The sequence below is a fragment of the Oncorhynchus mykiss genome, chromosome 9 (genome assembly GCF_057628025.1).
Source record: "Oncorhynchus mykiss isolate SJ-2025 chromosome 9, ASM5762802v1, whole genome shotgun sequence".
NCBI classification, from domain to species: domain Eukaryota; kingdom Metazoa; phylum Chordata; class Actinopteri; order Salmoniformes; family Salmonidae; genus Oncorhynchus; species Oncorhynchus mykiss.
This window is the reverse complement of record NC_143030.1, coordinates 72,099,469-72,114,646: the sequence shown is the minus strand read 5'-3', so window position 1 is coordinate 72,114,646 and position 15,178 is coordinate 72,099,469. Positions and strand designations below refer to the sequence as shown.

At 42.4% G+C, this 15,178-nt stretch overlaps 2 protein-coding genes across 9 annotated transcripts in view; both read left to right on the top strand.

The window, feature by feature from the left end:
• The first annotated feature begins 51 nt into the window (after positions 1–51).
• On the top strand, positions 52–7,437 carry LOC110532718 (protein FAM3A). Of its 4 annotated transcripts, none has more exons than XR_016483415.1 (10): positions 52–275; positions 574–632; positions 751–858; positions 3,580–3,603; positions 3,786–3,909; positions 4,461–4,519; positions 4,646–4,696; positions 4,906–4,990; positions 5,276–5,487; positions 5,817–7,437. XR_016483415.1 is itself a non-coding variant. In XM_021616820.3 (10 exons), exons 2-10 carry the CDS (start codon positions 620–622, stop codon positions 5,913–5,915), a joined length of 690 nt encoding a protein of 229 aa, XP_021472495.1. In that variant the 5' UTR covers positions 52–326; positions 574–619; the 3' UTR covers positions 5,916–7,437. The 4 variants fall into 4 exon arrangements, 2 of the variants coding, with proteins under 2 accessions (XP_021472495.1, XP_021472496.1); XM_021616820.3 differs by having other exon boundaries at positions 52–326; positions 5,361–5,487; XM_021616821.3 differs by having other exon boundaries at positions 55–275; positions 5,361–5,487.
• Positions 7,438–9,779: 2,342 nt separating this feature from the next.
• The window catches only part of LOC110532715 (uncharacterized), an 88,349-nt gene continuing 82,950 nt past the window's right edge, over positions 9,780–15,178 (top strand). For 4 of the 5 annotated variants that reach the window (XR_016483412.1, XR_016483413.1, XM_090185293.1 and 1 more), the window contains exon 1: positions 9,780–10,340. The gene's annotated coding sequence lies outside the window, so the exon portion shown is untranslated. The remainder of the gene's footprint in view (positions 10,341–15,178) is intronic. The other variant, XM_090185295.1, reaches the window with a different exon arrangement.

Genomic DNA, 15,178 nt, shown 5'->3' with positions numbered 1-15,178 from the left:
CCTGAAAATCACTGACTTTGTGATTTGAATTCGTATTTTTCCGAGTTCCGAGTTGATTTGAACGCGGCATAACAGTGGAAAGACGCATGCGCGCAGACTCCAGGCTGACGTCACAGAAAACGAAACGCTCAAAACTAATCTGCAAGATCGCACGCTTGAAGAAATTAAGATAATTTCTCCGTGCTTGTCGTAACTGGAACGATGCAAACACTACAGACGCTGAACTAAGCCTCCCAAATCATATTTCAGTGTCCAAGTTTGTCTTGCCAGGAAAGGTGAATTTTCACGAAGGAAATCTAGATGAGTTTGCCTTGGAATAAATAACAGTGGGTGTTTCCTTTTTGCTCTCATTGCAGTGGGCGCATTTCCACTTTTTGCCTTTGTCTTGTCGAATGCATCTCGAAATAACTATCTTGCTTGCTTGCTTAATTGTATCATTGATAGAGATTCCTGTAATTTGCTCAAAAGTATCCTTTTAATGTTTTCAAACATTGTTGCTTCAATGAAACTGACACGAAATTACCAGAAAAGCCCATGTTCTTTCTAACATATTATTCTCATTGTTTTCTGTAGCACTACTTGCCGGTCTGTCTGCCTTAGCTTCTGAAGAAAATAAATCATGAGATTGGCAGGTAGGAGTGTGTCTTGTCTGTGAGAGTGTGTCCAGCTGTCTTTTTAGTTGTATCTAATGAATGTCATGTATTGTTGCTGAGGAAGAGCCTATTCTAATGGAATGTGTCTGTGTGCCAGGGCCTCTGCGAGCTGTTGCTGTGCTGCTATTGGTGGGCCTCACCTGGGTGTTAGCCAGCTCCATACTTGGAGGGGACAGCAACTTGGTGGTCAAACACTTCTTCAGTGGTAAGACGATGACAACCTTACTGTCTGACGTCTAGCCCCCACAATAGAGTGCCTTTACGTTACAGCCTTATTCTAAAATTGATAACATTATATATTTTTCTCATCAATCTACACACTACCCCGTAATGACAAAGCAAAAACATTTTTTTTTTTTTTTTTTTTTTTATGTTTGAATGTACAAAAAAAACATACCTTATTTACATGACTTAAATTGAGTTTGGGTGCATCCTGTTTCCATTGAACGTATTGGTGGTGTTTCTACAACTTGATTGGTGTCCACCTGTGGTAAATGCAACAGAACAAGGACCTTAAAACTAATTCAGGATCGGTGGGTCCCCTGCAGGACAGTTGCGCTATAGTAGGCTAATGCGATTAGCGTAAGGTTGTAATTAACAAGACCATTTCCCAGGATGTAGACATCTGATATTGGCAGTTGCTATTACAGTGAAATAACACAATGCTATTGTTTGAGAGTTTAATAATTAATAATCAAATTAGGCACATTTGTCCAGTCTTGGTACATTTTGAACAGAAATGCAATGGTTCATTGGATCAGTCTAAAACATTGCACATACACTGCTGCCATTTAGTGGCCAAAATCTATATTGCACCTGGGCTGGAATAATACATTATGGCCTTTCTCTTGAATTTCAAAGGTGATGGTACAAAAAAAGTTTGGCTTTTTCTTTGTTTTACCAGATCTAATGCGTTCTCCTACATTCCTTTCACATTTCCACAAACTTCCAAGGGTTTCCTTTCAAATGGTACCAAGAATATGCATATCCTTGCTACAGGCAGTTAGTTTTGGGTACATCATTTCAGGCGAAAGAGACGTGCATCCATGCAACACTCACCTTTTTCTTGGACCATGGCCTCCCTGCGGCCTCAGTGGATTAGTCCACTGAGACAGGCGCAAATCAGACAGGTCTCTCGTGCCTTAAGAAAAATAAATATATTTGCGACTGCTTTACAAAAAATCTTGGTCGACCGACAGCCTATCAACCAAACAACTGGTCAGTTGGTTGAGGTCAGCCCTAGTTGACAATCTAGCGATCCCACATTCTTCCACAAAGCCTCAACCCAAGTTTTAAACACAATAGCCGGGGGGATGGGTGCACCAAGGTTGGAAACCCCAAGGTTAAACAAAGCCTACATTATTGCTTGCCTGACCTTTTGCCTTATCTGATGAATCTCAGTTCCTGCTGTTTCATGCTTATGAGAGCACTAGGGTATGGAGAGAACCACATTAGTACATGCATCCATCATGCCAAGTGTCAACGTTGTAGGCTGGTGATGATTGTGTAGGGTATTTTTTGAATTCATTGCCAATCAGGTGCATCCCTTCATGGCAGCAGTATATCCATCTGCAAATGGATTTTTCAGCAGGATAATGCCCCTTGCCACAAGGCTAGGATTGTTCAGGAATGGTTCCACGAACATCAATCCAATTGAGCGTCTGTGGGATGAGATGGAACGAGATATTCGGTGTAGAGATGCACTACCAGAAAACTTGCCACAAGTGTGGGAAGCATTGGAGTCAACATGTGCCAGCATCATGTGTACTGCTTTCAACACCTTGTAGAGTTCATGCCACAACAAATTGAGCCTGTTCTGAGGGCAAAAGGGAGTGCAACTCAATATTAGGAATAAGTTTCTAATGTTTTGAAAGATAATTGTGTGTGTGTACACTATTTTAATAGCAGGACACTGAAGAGTATGAATTAGGCTGTTTGAGAAGGTTTGAATCCGTAGCAACCTGCATAGACATTGTTTGAAGTACAATAGACTAAAAATAGCTTTAACCTACTACAGTAGCTGTGTGCTTAAAAAAACTTGGTGGAGTAGGCATTGTGGCGCTCATGTGAATTTCCCTTTTTCGGCTTCAGACCAATGCCTACTTCTGACAGTTTTTAATAGGCTAGGGCTGGGAATTACCAGGGACGTCACAATGCAATGGTTAAGGGCTTGTAAGTAAGCATTTCACTGTAAGGTCCTGTTGTATTCGGCACATGTGACTAACATTTGATCTGATTTGGAATACAATGTTATCACCACCACACGCCGTCAGTATTCACACCCCTTGATTTTTTTCCACATTTTGATGTTACAGCCTGAGTTTAAAATTGAGTAAATGTAGATTATTTTTGTCACTGGTCTACACACAATACCCCATAATATCAAAGTGGAGTTGTCATTTGCCATTTTTATAAATTAATTACAAATAGAAAACAGATGTTTTGAGTCAAGTATTTAACCCCTTTGTTATGGCAAGGCTAAATACGTTCAGGAGTACAAATGTGCTTAAGTTTCATGAATTTTTGAATAACTATCTTATCTCTGTATCCCACACACACAATTACCTGTGAAGTTCCTCAGTCGAGTAGTGAATTTCAAATACAGATTCAACCACAAAGACTAGGGAGGTTATCCAATGCCTCTCAAAGAAGGGCACCTACTGGTAGATTTATTTATAATTTTTAAAAAGCAGACGTTGAATATCTCTGAGAGTGGTGAGGTTATGAATTACCCTCTTGGATTGGGTATCAGTACACCCTCTCACTACAGAGTTACAGGCCTTCTTCCTAATTCAGTTGCCGGAGAGGAAGGAAACTGCTCAGGGATTTCACAGCGGCCAATGGAGACTAAAACAGTTAGTTTGAATGGCTGTGATAGGAGAAAACAGGATAGATCAACATTAACTCATATCTATATTTTCAACAGGGACAAACGAGGAGCCAACAGCTGGTATGTGAGAAGTTAAGACCATTATTTACAGTGGCAATCACAAAAAGTAATCCTTTTGGTACCTAAACATTTCAATGTCAGTGGGACAGTGCTAATCTATGTCCCTCAGTTGAGCACCATATTCCCAGTTTGGGTACGCTTTCATTCTAATGTGCTAATTTGTGTGTCCTCTCCTCTTCCAGAGCCTAAACCACACAGGTACAAGTGTGGTCTGTCGGCTCCCTGTCCTCAGAAACATCTGGCTTTCCGCATCGTCTCTGGAGCCGCCAACGTCATTGGGCCCAAAATCTGCCTGGAGGATAAGATGTGAGAATTGTTGTACATCATCGGGGCAATTACACTTCTTACACCAATGTATCAATGTCACCGCCAACCATCTCACTCTCTCCAGCTTGTCTCCGTTTCCTTTTATTTCTCATGAACTCTTTCTGCCATCATATCATCTTAACCCTGAAGTTTGTCTGAAGAGCTGAATGCAAGTATTTGTCTTATTTTGCTTTCCTTCATTAGCCTGATCCCAGATCTGTTTGGGCCATCTTGCCAAAAATGACCGAAGGAGTGGTTTTGTCTGTAGCGTCTTTCTGTCTACCTATGGTTGCTCCTTCATTGTCGGAGTGTAACAATGTATAGATTAACTCTTCAGGGGTTAGTTTCCTGAAAGTTTAGTAGCTCTAATCTCATCTTTCATCTACTGCCTACAATGGGTTTATGATCATCTTAAATCTAACCAGTAAATTATCACATTTTATTGTTCACATACACATATTTAGCAGATGTTATTGCGGGTGTAGCCAAATGCTTGTGTTCCTAGTGTTGGTACTTACGGTTCCTCCAACCTTTCCTTTTCTCTCCCTCAGCCTTGTCAGCAGTGTCAACAACAATGTTGGTAGAGGACTAAACATTGCTTTAGTAAATGGTAATTAGAATAATCTCTGACAAATTGTTCAAAGTTATGTTTCAAGTTAATTTGTGCAGTTGTGATTTTGACTTGACTGTTGCACAGATTGCTAACTTTAAATGAATTCATGTTTCTGCTCATCAGGGGTATCTGGAGAGCTCTTGGACACAAAATCATTTGATATGTGGGCAGGAGGTAAGAGGATTAAACACCTTTATACTGATGTCCTGGTGTCATTTGGTGCATGTTCGTAATATTTAAATGAGTTTATTTTATACATCATTATCTTCAATATTTTCACTGTACAAGAGGTTAAAAGTGGCTTAACGCCCCTCTACATATTGTTCAGTTAAATACAGGTACTTTAATAGGCTTCATCCTACCCTTCTGTCTTCCATTCTCAGATGTTACTGACCTGTTGAAGTATCTCCTACCTTTACATGAGGGAACACTTGTGTTTGTAGCTTCCTTTGACGATCCTGCCACAAAGTAAGAGTCTAGCATGGACATTACTAAGTGAGCCCCAGTCCTGTGCAAGGCTTTCAGCGCTGTGTGGTTATAATATTACGCTTCATGGCACATGACTCACACACACAGCACTAAAGGGGTTGTTTTACAGTCACCACAATCTTGCAAAATGCTTAACAAAACCAAATTGAACATATTGACAACTGGTAAATCTACCAGTCTATTCTTACAATTGTAAACATTACTAAGTGAAAATTATGTTTGGTGTTAAACTATACAAAAGTGGTATGTTGTACTGTATGGCAGGGCTTCCCAAACTCAAAATGGACATTCATCTAGCTGGCCTACTTTACTGCAACTGTCTGTCTCCCTCTCCTAACACCCGCGGCAGATTAAATGACGAGGCTCGTCGTCTGTTTGAGGAGCTGGGTAGCACAGCAGTGAGGGAGCTCACCTTCAGAGACAGCTGGGTGTTTGTAGGAGCCAAGGGCATCGAGAACAAGAGTCCATTCGAACAGGTAGACTACCTTTACTTAAAGCCTAAACTATATATAATTTATACCGTACGAACAACGCAAGAGCGCCAAGCAAAATGGCTATCCAGCGTAGTTGCTGCGTTTATAATTGGATGTGCTTGTACATCTACGTGTGCATGAGATAAGGATACGTGACCTCTGTGATTACGCGTGATGACGTATCTGTACACTCACTGTTCTCCTCATAGCTCTGCTCGTAACTCTGTGTTATATCTATGGCTCTGTCAGTGTGTTTGTTCTGTAAAGCCTAATGTTCATGCCCTCTCTCTCTGCCTGTGTCTCTCTCTCTCACCCCCCCCCCCCCCCCCCAGCGTATGAAGAACAGTAAGAACAGTAACAAGTACGAAGGCTGGCCTGAGTCTCTGGAAATGGATGGCTGTGTCCCCCTCCGTTCCCCTTCAGAGGGTTAAACACACTCTGCTTGTATCCCTCCCTTCCTCCACTCTTCTCAGATGATGCTTATGCCCTACATGGATCCAATGCTTTTAAATACTGGGAGTGTGCAAGACAAGTGCACACTTTGGGAGAAGGGTTGGAGAGTTGGAACGCAACCTGTTTCTAAGGACTAGAACCTTTTGAGAACGAAGGCCTCTGGTTCTAAGGACTAGCACCTTTTGAGAACGAAGGCCTCTGGTTCTAAGGACTAGCACCTTTTGAGAACGAAGGCCTCTGGTTCTAAGGACTAGCACCTTTTGAGAACGAAGGCCTCTGGTTCTAAGGACTAGCACCTTTTGAGAACGAAGGGCTCTGGTTTTAAGGATTAATGAGACTTGAGTATGGTATTGGTATTGCACGACTACAGTTGGATAAATGATGCTCTGTTACAATATCATGTAACTACAGGGAGGTAAAGACTCTTACAATACTTTTTTTTCCCTTCACTTTTTGTTATTTTTGTCAAGTAACACGTGCTGCAAAGTACATCTTCTCTTTAGTGGACTGACTCACTGTCACAATGCTGGTAGCAAGCTGGCCTGATGGTTGATATGCTAACTTGTTGAAGCAACTGTTTGGACTTGACATTTGAACTAGGAATTGATTTAAGTGTTTGAGGCTCGATGTTCCTGGGAATGACCACGTAGGAGGACATGGATATTTCAGAGACCAAATGTTTGATGCACAGATAAGGGAAAAATGTATGCTGGATAGAAAAAAAGAAAATATTAAAGAAGTAATGTCTGTAAAACCCTGCAAATGCACAGGAAGAGGGCAGATAATGCTGCCTATATGAACGGAAATCGCAAACAGAATACAATTAGGATTCACTAGCAACATATTATTGCTGGCTGTTCTAGGAAGGATATTGTATGTTATGATAAATTAAAATGCATTAATATATATTTTGTATGCATAGTTTAATATATTAAATTGTAGATTTCAATCTAGTTGTGCTAGCCTGAGTGCCAGTCTGTTTGTTCCATCATGCCAACTCGTTGTCATGTCAAACATTTGGCTTGACAAGGTGGAATGGAGTTGCCAGAAGCACAAACAGATCTGGGACCAAGTGCTAATAACCACCTTTTATGTGAGGGTTACCCTGGGGTCAGATGTGGGGCTACACCAATGCCATGATTACTGTATATATGTGATGACCTTTGTATGCTTGCAATGCTCAGTGATGGAAAAGTACTGGGTAAATGGAGATGTACTGCTTTAGTTCTCTGGCTGAGAATTGTCTGCACCTGCTGACAGTCACACAGCCTCAAGGCCGAGATAGTAGAGTGAGAAACCACAGTCTATACATGTTTTTCTAATTTTAGATACTTTGTATCTAATCCAATGCAACAATGTTAAGATATGATTGACGGTAGGTTGTATAAAGAGTGTTGTCTCTTGTTTCGCCACACAGATCTTTACTATAGAATATTGAGGTATTCTGTGTGTGAAACTCTGTCTGCAATTGCATTTAATTACTAAATAGTTTTATACCAAGGTTTCTGTGTCATCTATCTTAAAGACTGATTGTTAAAGGAAACGTACATCACCCCATGCAAAGGACCAGCCAACACCCCATGCAAAGGACCAGCCAACACCCCATGCAAAGGACCAGCCATCACCCCATGCAAAGGACCAGCCATCACCCCATGCAAAGGACCAGCCAACACCTCATGCAAAGGACCAGCCATCACCCCATGCAAAGGACCAGCCATCACCCCATGCAAAGGACCAGCCATCACCCCATGCAAAGGACCAGCCAACACCCCATGCAAAGGACCAGCCAACACCTCATGCAAAGGACCAGCCAACACCCCATGCAAAGGACCAGCCATCACCCCATGCAAAGGACCAGCCATCACCCCATGCAAAGGACCAGCCAACACCCCATGCAAAGGACCAGCCATCACCCCATGCAAAGGACCAGCCAACACCCCATGCAAAGGACCAGCCATCACCCCATGCAAAGGACCAGCCATCACCCCATGCAAAGGACCAGCCATCACCCCATGCAAAGGACCAGCCATCACCCCATGCAAAGGACCAGCCAACACCCCATGCAAAGGACCAGCCAACACCTCATGCAAAGGACCAGCCAACACCCCATGCAAAGGACCAGCCAACACCCCATGCAAAGGACCAGCCAACACCCCATGCAAAGGACCAGCCATCACCCCATGCAAAGGACCAGCCATCACCCCATGCAAAGGACCAGCCATCACCCCATGCAAAGGACCAGCCAACACCCCATGCAAAGGACCAGCCAACACCTCATGCAAAGGACCAGCCAACACCCCATGCAAAGGACCAGCCATCACCCCATGCAAAGGACCAGCCAACATTTTCTGAAAGAGAACAGTGATTGCTGCACAGCAGTTTACTCAAATACATTCTGTCAAAATGTTCCAATCTTGTGTATTTAACTTGGAATAGACCTAGTCTAGAATCTTATAGATACTTATTTTTACACCTCGTAGGCTATATTCATGGTTTGATTTCACACTAGAGTGGACTTCAGTGCCTAAAACATGATTGTACTGTTGGATAACAACACTATTCATTGTTCACTATTCACTATTCACTGTTGTTGATTTGGATATTGTATTATTATGATTTTTTTTTTCAATTTGATAGGTATCTTGCGTATTTTGTTCTCTGAATTTGATTAAATATACACCACTTGTTACATTTTCAATACACTCGAAACAAACTTCGCAGAATGTTTTGTTCCAGGAATAAGTGCTGTGAGACCAAGTGAACTATAGAATTCTACTATTCATTTTTGTGACTTACACTATTTTTTTTTTTAAATATATAAATCTCTGTGTGAGGTGTGGTTCAGCCTGAGGGCCAGTCTGTATGTGCTATCATGCCAATTCTTATGTCAATGATTGTCATGGCTTGACAATGTGCAATGGAGTTCGCAAGAGCGCAAACCATCTAGGACCAAATAATGTTTTGAGTGAATTTTATAGGCTATCCTTTGTGGAGAATGACTGCATGTTAAGTATGTATTTGGTCATCTGATTACTGCAATCTTCTTTACGGGTTGATGTAATGACAATGTGAACGATTGAAAAAGCTGATGTCAACTCAATGTACAGAAGACATTGTGATATAAAAGGCAAAACTGACCACAGGTCAGCACTGATGCTCTTGAGACATACAGTGCAGCCCTTGGTTCCCTCCTGTCCATTATCTTAAAATCGAAGCTGATCCTAGATCAGCACCTCTCCTCAGTCTTGTTACATGCAGCCCCAGATCTGTGGGAAGTCATGCATAATGCCCCCATCTGCATGCTCCATGAAGAATATGAAGCAGTGTCATGCACTGTGGACAGACAGCAGTCATCTGTTTAAACCCATTAGGGGGCGCCAAAAGACGGGGTTATTCAGTTCATTCTGTACTTGTGTGAGTGCCTTAACAGGGGTCTGCGGAATGGGAAGAAAATGGCCCCCTTTCACTGAGATCTCTTTCTTTGTCATGTTTTGTGGAATGTGACCATTATTCCATCTGTATGCTTTTTGGGCATTATGAAAATTATATGCTAAACCCCGTCCTTGAATTTGAGCCGATGCATAAGAAATGGGGAAATGACGGCTAAACATCAATTTCACAAATGACAAGTCATATATTTTTGTTACGTGCAATTACAGACATGTCTAGCATGCCCAATCTAAATGTAAGAAGAAGAACTCAAATGTAATGTAGAGCAGATCATTTACATAACCGTATTTGCAAGACAACAATGAAATGGGGCTTACTACTGTGTAATGCAATATTTAATTCAAATGGGAGAGGCCACAACAGAATGCAGGCGAGTTGAATGCCGCCCTCTTATGGCCCATTTCAGCAGCGCTCGCGTGCGCACATCAAAGCCTCCTCGCGGGTTGTCGAGAGGAATGGAGAAGCCAGCAAGCGCGTGCAGTTACACCTTGTACACAGATGGCCGTGTGACTCCTATCTTGTAAATTATGTACATAAAGTAACGTCTGAAGGTATCTGCATGTATAAGTGTATATACATTTATGTCGCATCATCTGGGTGGCACATACCGTTAGACCTCCTGCCTGCTCTAGTGTAGATTTAGAAAGACTCGACTCTAGTTGGGATTTTCAAACTTGGATTTACCGACACGCACTAATGGTGAAGCTCAAATTTGAAAAAGGATATCATTTGAAAATGAGTCGTATCTTGCATAATCTGATGGAATATTGCTGTTAAAATCATTAAAGGCAATGAAGTGAAATTTAAAGGTCGCTTGAGCAACGTTTGAAATAATTTGTGTAGCTACATAACGGAATATAAATTATAGGGCTTGTTTAGCTAGCTTGCTAGCTGTCTGGGTTACCAGTTTGCCTAAAAAAATCAGAACGGACGTCACGAGATGATACATTTAGGTAAGTGCAGTTTTCTTGTTTTCTTGCTACATTGTTTCAATTGTAACGAATTTCCAACAGTGCTGGACAGCTTGGAATAGAATCCCTATTTCTGTTCACCAGGGTAGCTTAGGTGTTGCAGTCTGTTATTGTACGCTAACTACCATGATGTCTAATTGGGGAGTTAAATGCTTCTACTCGGTGATATCGTGCCTCACATTTTCTTATTTAATCCCCAGCACAGGGCAGGCTTCTAAATTCATATCTTTTTTCATAGGTTGTTTGCGTTATGTCAGATTTCTGTAGTGCTGGATAGCCTAGTAATTCGCGCCCGTGCGCCTGCTCCATGGAAAATGCCATCAAATGTATTATTTGCCAATTGCTTGTTACGGTATTTTAGCTTCCCCTGCTGAAACAACAAATATATTGCCTTATTATAACCTGGCGTATCCATTTATGATTTTTGTGGGATTTCAATCTGACGTGTCAATCATAAATTATAGCAAACCCTCGCGCGCTAGGTGACAACATTTATCCTGCCACGGCTTCTACAGTCTGCTCCAGCCAGCAGTCAGCCAGCAAGAGGAGCCTTTTGAGGAAGGACCTGCGCTTGGCCGTGTTGTGTTTATTGTAAACAATATCATGCTATAGGCTACAAACACCATCATTAATTGCGTTTTGCTTTTATGTTAAGGTCAAATTAGAATCCATCAACATGATGTGTCTTCTGATGACAACCACACATGGCCCTATACTACAGCCTGTAAAAATGACTACAATTGGCTGTCACTGGCTTGTCCATTTGTAAATCAGAATTGCCATTGCCAAATTATTATCCTCTTTTATTATTATTAAATGTTTTATATATATACATATACATAGTGATGATTCAAAATACACATTTTTTGTTTAAAAAAAGTTTGCTAAAAGAGAGCATCGAAGCACTGGTATAATGTTTTATTGGATCCCCCCACTGGGAGTAATAGCAGATGGTAGCGTCTGAAATGGCACCCTATTCCCTATATAGTGCACTACATTGAACAGAGCCAATAGGGCCCTGGTTAAAAGTAATGCACCATATAGGGGATATGGTGCCATTTTTGGTTCAGCCATGTCCTATAATAGTGATGTACTCAAGTCATTATCAGACCACTCCTTCTTGATAAAAATGCTGAGGACTTAATACATTAACCCCCTGATCCCAGTCACTGAAAACCATAAAGAGTACAGCTTATAATAAATCACTATTCTAATATGAACTATGAAACAGTTTGGTTCAGAGGGGACACTCAGTAGCATAGAAATAAAATATGTGCCGTGGTCTGAGAGGCTTTGGCCATTCTGTTAATCCAATTTGATCAGTAGTATGATATGTAGTGGCCTAGACCTAAAACAGCAGGCCTGTCCATCCACCACGGGTGAGGGCTCCTTCCACCACGGGCGAGGGCTCCTTCCACCACGGGCGAGAGCTCCATCCACCACGGGCGAGAGCTCCATCCACCACGGGCGAGGGCTCCATCCACCACGGGCGAGGGCTCCATCCACCACGGGCGAGGGCTCCATCCACCACGGGCGAGGGATCCATCCACCACGGGCGAGAGCATCATCCACCACGGGCGAGGGCTCCATCCACCACGGGCGAGAGCTCCATCCACCACGGGCGAGGGCTCCATCCACCACGGGCGAGAGCTCCATCCACCATGGGCGAGGGCTCCAGGAATATTAAACCACTTTAGTAGCATGTGTAGTGGGCATAGTAATAAAAGTGCTCATTCATCCATAGAGATGGGAGCTTGAGTAGATGATGCTCCACTCCAGTAGTAGGCCTAGGTCCCTTCAGTAACATGTGTAACTCCTAATACTAAATGATTTCAGGTCAGAGGTGATCTGCTCAGTAGTATGTTGTATTAAAACAGCTTAATTCATCCATTGGGATCAGAGCGTCATCTCAGTAGTAGACCTAAGACACTTTAGTAACATGTTGTAATCCTGACTCATCACAGATACATCCGCTGATTAAGGCCCTCTCACCTGGATTAGATAGACTGTTGAGTGGAAGAGGGAAGGGGAGGACAAGGGACAGAAGAAAGGAGGGGACAGAAGAAATGAGTAAAGAGGAGAAGAGGGGGGAGGGGATGGGAGGACGGTGTTGGAGAAGAGGAGAGGGGACAGGAGAGGAGGGACAGGGGAGGACAGGAGAGAGGAAAAGAGAGGGGGGAAAAGAGAAGGAGACACGAGAGGAGATGGGACAGGAGAGAGGAGAAGAGGAGAGTCGACAGGAGAGGAGAAGCGAGCAGAGAGGGGAGGACAGGAGAGAGGAGAAGAGAAGGGGACAGGAGAAGAGAAGAGAGGGGGAGTGGGACAGCAGAATAATAGACAGTTAGATAATACTCCTTCCTCTCACTCTCGTCTCTCTGAGTGATCTCACTCGCACTTGCACTCGCACTCTCTCTCTCTCTCTCTCTCTGAGTGATCTCACTCGCTCTCCCCCCCCCTCTCTCTTTCTCTTCCCCCCTCTCTCTCTGAGGGATCTCAGTCCCCTCCCTCTCTGAGGGATCTAAAGGTCCTCTGTGTGCTTGCTACCTACACTGCCCTCAGTGTCACATGCTTGACCTGGATTGGACAATAGTAGTTGTTGTGTTCTTAAGTCTTGGGTTCCTCCAATGGGAAGAGAACAACCACTGTGTGTTTGAGTGTTGTATGGAAGTTCCAAGTCCCAGTCTAAATACAGGACAGGAGAAACACTATCAAAGAGTCGGATACTGTGATGGTGATTATGATTAGAGGAGAGGAAGGAAGTTTAACTTCTCTTTTCAAAGTTAGATAAGGCATTTTATGTCTTTGAACATCTCTCTTCAAAATAGATTCTTATTATAAACTGTGTTGTTGTTGTTGTTGGACGGTCTGATGTCTGTGTACAAGTGCACATTTTCATTCAGCTTCTATCCAAACACAAACTATTCCTCTTCCTGGTATGTTGCTCAAGTCTAGACCTGTTAGCTGAAGCAGTGTGTTTTGGGCGTTGATATACAGTTTAAGTCGAAAGTTTACATACACTAAGGTTGGAGTCATTAAAACTCATTTTTCAACCACTCCACAAATGTCTTGTTAACATAGTTTTGGCAAGTTGGTTAGGACATCTACTTTGTGCATGACAAGTCATTGTTCCAACAATTGTTTACAGACTTATTTCACTTATAATTCACTGTATCACAATTACAGTGGGTCAGAAGTTTACATACACTAAGTTGACTGTGCCTTTAAACAGCTTGGAAAATTCTAGAAAATTATGTCATGGCTTTAGAATCTTCTGAAAGGCTAATTGACATAATTTGAGTCAATTGGAGGTGTACCTGTGAATGTATTTCAAGGCCTACCTTCAAACTCAGTGCCTCTTTGCTTGACATCATGGTAAAATCAAAATAAATCAGCCAAGACCTCATACATTTTTTTTGTAGACCTCCACAAGTCAGGTTCTTCCTTGGGTACAATTTCCAAACGCCTGAAGGTACCACGTTAATCTGTGCAAACAATAGTACGCAGGTAAACACCATGGGACCACGCAGCCGTCATACCGCTCAGGAAGGAGACACATTCTGTCTCCTAGAGATGAACGTACTTCGGTGCGAAAAGAGCAAATCAATCCCAGAACAACAGCAAAGGACCTTGTGAAGATGCTGGAGGAAACAGGTACGAAAGTATCTATATCCACAGTAAAATGAGCAAGGTAGAAGGTAGAAGCCACTGCTCCAAAACCGCCATAAAAAAAGCCAGACTACGGTTTGCAACTGCACATGGGGACAAAGATCATACTTTTTGGAGAAATGTCCTCTGGTTTGATGAAATAAAAATAGAACTGTTTGGCCATAATGACCATCGTTATGTTTGGAGGAAAAAGGGGGAGGCTTGCAAGCCGAAGAACACCATCCCAACCGTGAAGCACAGGGGTGGCAGCATCATGTTGTGGGGGTGCTTTGCTGCAGGAGGGACTGGTGCACTTCACAAAATACATGGCATCATGAGGAGGGGAAATTATGTGAATATATTGAAGCAACATCTCAAGACATCAGTCAGGAAGTTAAAGCTTGGTCGCAAATGGGTCTTCCAAATGGACAATGATCTCAAGCATACTTACATAACCAAAGTTGTGGCAAAATGGCTTAAGGGCAACAATGTCAAGGTATTTGAGTGGCCATCACAAAGCCCTGACCTCAATTCCATAGAACATTTGTGGGCAGTACTGAAAAAGCGTGTGCAAGCAAGGAGGCCTACAAACCTGACTCAGTTACGCCATCTCTGTCAGGAGGAATGGGCCAAAATTCACCCAACTTATTTTGGGAAGCTTGTGGAAGGCTACCTAAAACGTTTGACCGAAGTTAAACAATTTAAAGGCAATGCTACTAAATACTAATTTAGTGTATATTAACTTTTGACCCACTGGGAATGTGATGAAAGAAATAAAAGTTGAAATAAATCACTCTCTCTACTATTATTCTGACATTTCACATTCTTAAAATGAAGTGGTGATCCTAACTGACCTAAGACAGGGAATATTTAATAGGATTAAATGTCAGGAATTGTGAAAATTCCTTAAATGTATTTGGCTAAGGTGTATGCAAACATCCGACTTCAACTGTAAATTAGTCAGACTGTCCCAGGTGTTGCTTTATATAGGCTCTTTACCCAGCATCTCTGTTCATCTCGGTATCCATCCCTCATCACATACGTCCAACCAGAGAAATAAATGAAGCTTTTACATGAATCATGCATTGACCCCAGGACAGTTCCAGTTACGGGTATGCCTTTAGGATTTTCCAGTAGCCTTTGATTGAATACAAAATGACTGGTACTTGATACTT